The following is a 1,324-nucleotide window of genomic DNA, read 5'->3' on the forward strand; positions in this document are numbered from 1 at the left end:
CACATTTCCCAGAGTCACTACCTTTCGTAGCGGCAGCTCAATGACTGCTCTGGCTACTTGCATGACAACAGCCCCCACAGAAGTTTTGCCCACTCCAAAATTGATTCCCGACTGACCGGTAGCTGTCTGGCGTTGCAAGCTTCCACAGGGCTATCGCCACTCGCTTCTCAACTGTGAGGGCTGCTCTCATCCTGGTATTCTGGCGCTTCAGGGCAGGGGAAAGCAAGTCACAAAGTTCCATGAAAGTGCCCTTACGCACGCGAAAGTTTCGCAGCCACTGGGAATCGTCCCACACCTGCAACACTATGCGGTCCCACCAGTCTGTGCTTGTTTCCCGGGCCCAGAATCGGCGTTCCACGGATAGAACCTGCCCCATCAACAACATGATCTCCAAAGCGCCGGGACCCGCGGTTTGAGAGACATCTGTGTCCATGTCCATATCACTCTCGTCGCCGCGCTGCCATTGCTGCCTCCTCCTTGCCTCGTTTTTCTGGTCCTGGTTCAGCATAAACTGCACAATAATGCGCGAGGTGTTTACAATGTTCATGACTGCTGTCTTGAGCTGAGCGGGCTCCATGCTTGCCGTGGTATGCCGTCTGCTGTGTTCACCCTGGAAAAAAGGGAGGGGTGAGTCTGTACCCAGAACAACCTGCGACAATGTTTTTTGCCCCATCAGGCACTGGGATCTCAACCCAGAATTCCAATGGGCGAGGGAGACTGCGGGAACTATGGGATAGCTACCCACAGTGCAACGCTCCGGAAATCGACGCTAGCCCCGGTACATGGACGCACACCGCCGAAATAATGTGCTTAGTGTGGCCGCATACATTCAACTTTATACAATCGGTTTCCAAAATTCAAATTCTGTAAATTCGGATTAATCCCGTAGTGTAGACATACCCTTTGGCCAGCCCTAGTCAAGGGATTTATTACAGTTCTGGCCCATGTGGATTCTCTGATGTGTGCTCAGGGCAGAGCTGTGATTGAAGCTTTTCCCGCACTCAGAGCGTCCATATGGTTTTTCACCGGTGTGGATTCTCCTATGTGTGCTCAGGGCAGAGCTCCGATTGAAGCTTTTCCCGCACTCAGTGCAAGTGTAGGGCTTCTCTCCTGTGTGGATTCTCTGATGTACGATAAGGTTTGAGCTCCGATTGAAGCTTTTTCCACACTCGGAGCATGTGTAGGGCCTCTCTCCTGTGTGGATTCTCTGATGTCTGATAAGGTATGCGCCCCAACTGAACCTTTTCCCACACTTGGAGCATGTGTAGGGCCTCTCTCCTGTGTGGATTCTCTGATGTGTGATAAGGGAAGAGCTCTGACTGAA

At 52.2% G+C, this 1,324-nt stretch overlaps 1 protein-coding gene across 1 annotated transcript in view; it reads right to left on the reverse strand.

Moving 5' to 3' along the window:
• Nucleotides 1-833: 833 nt before the first annotated feature.
• Nucleotides 834-1,324, reverse strand: part of LOC115271450 (zinc finger protein 3-like) — a gene marked incomplete at its 5' end in the record, with an annotated part of 679 nt that continues 188 nt past the window's right edge. Inside the window, one exon of the mRNA XM_029913958.1 lies at nt 834-1,319. Coding sequence (XP_029769818.1) covers nt 914-1,319 — 406 coding nt within the window. The remainder of the gene's footprint in view (nt 1,320-1,324) is intronic.

Source organism: Terrapene carolina, unplaced genomic scaffold (assembly GCF_002925995.2).
Source record: "Terrapene carolina triunguis isolate 2854851 unplaced genomic scaffold, T_m_triunguis-2.0 Scaffold20203, whole genome shotgun sequence".
In the NCBI taxonomy this organism is placed as follows: Eukaryota; Metazoa; Chordata; order Testudines; family Emydidae; genus Terrapene; species Terrapene triunguis.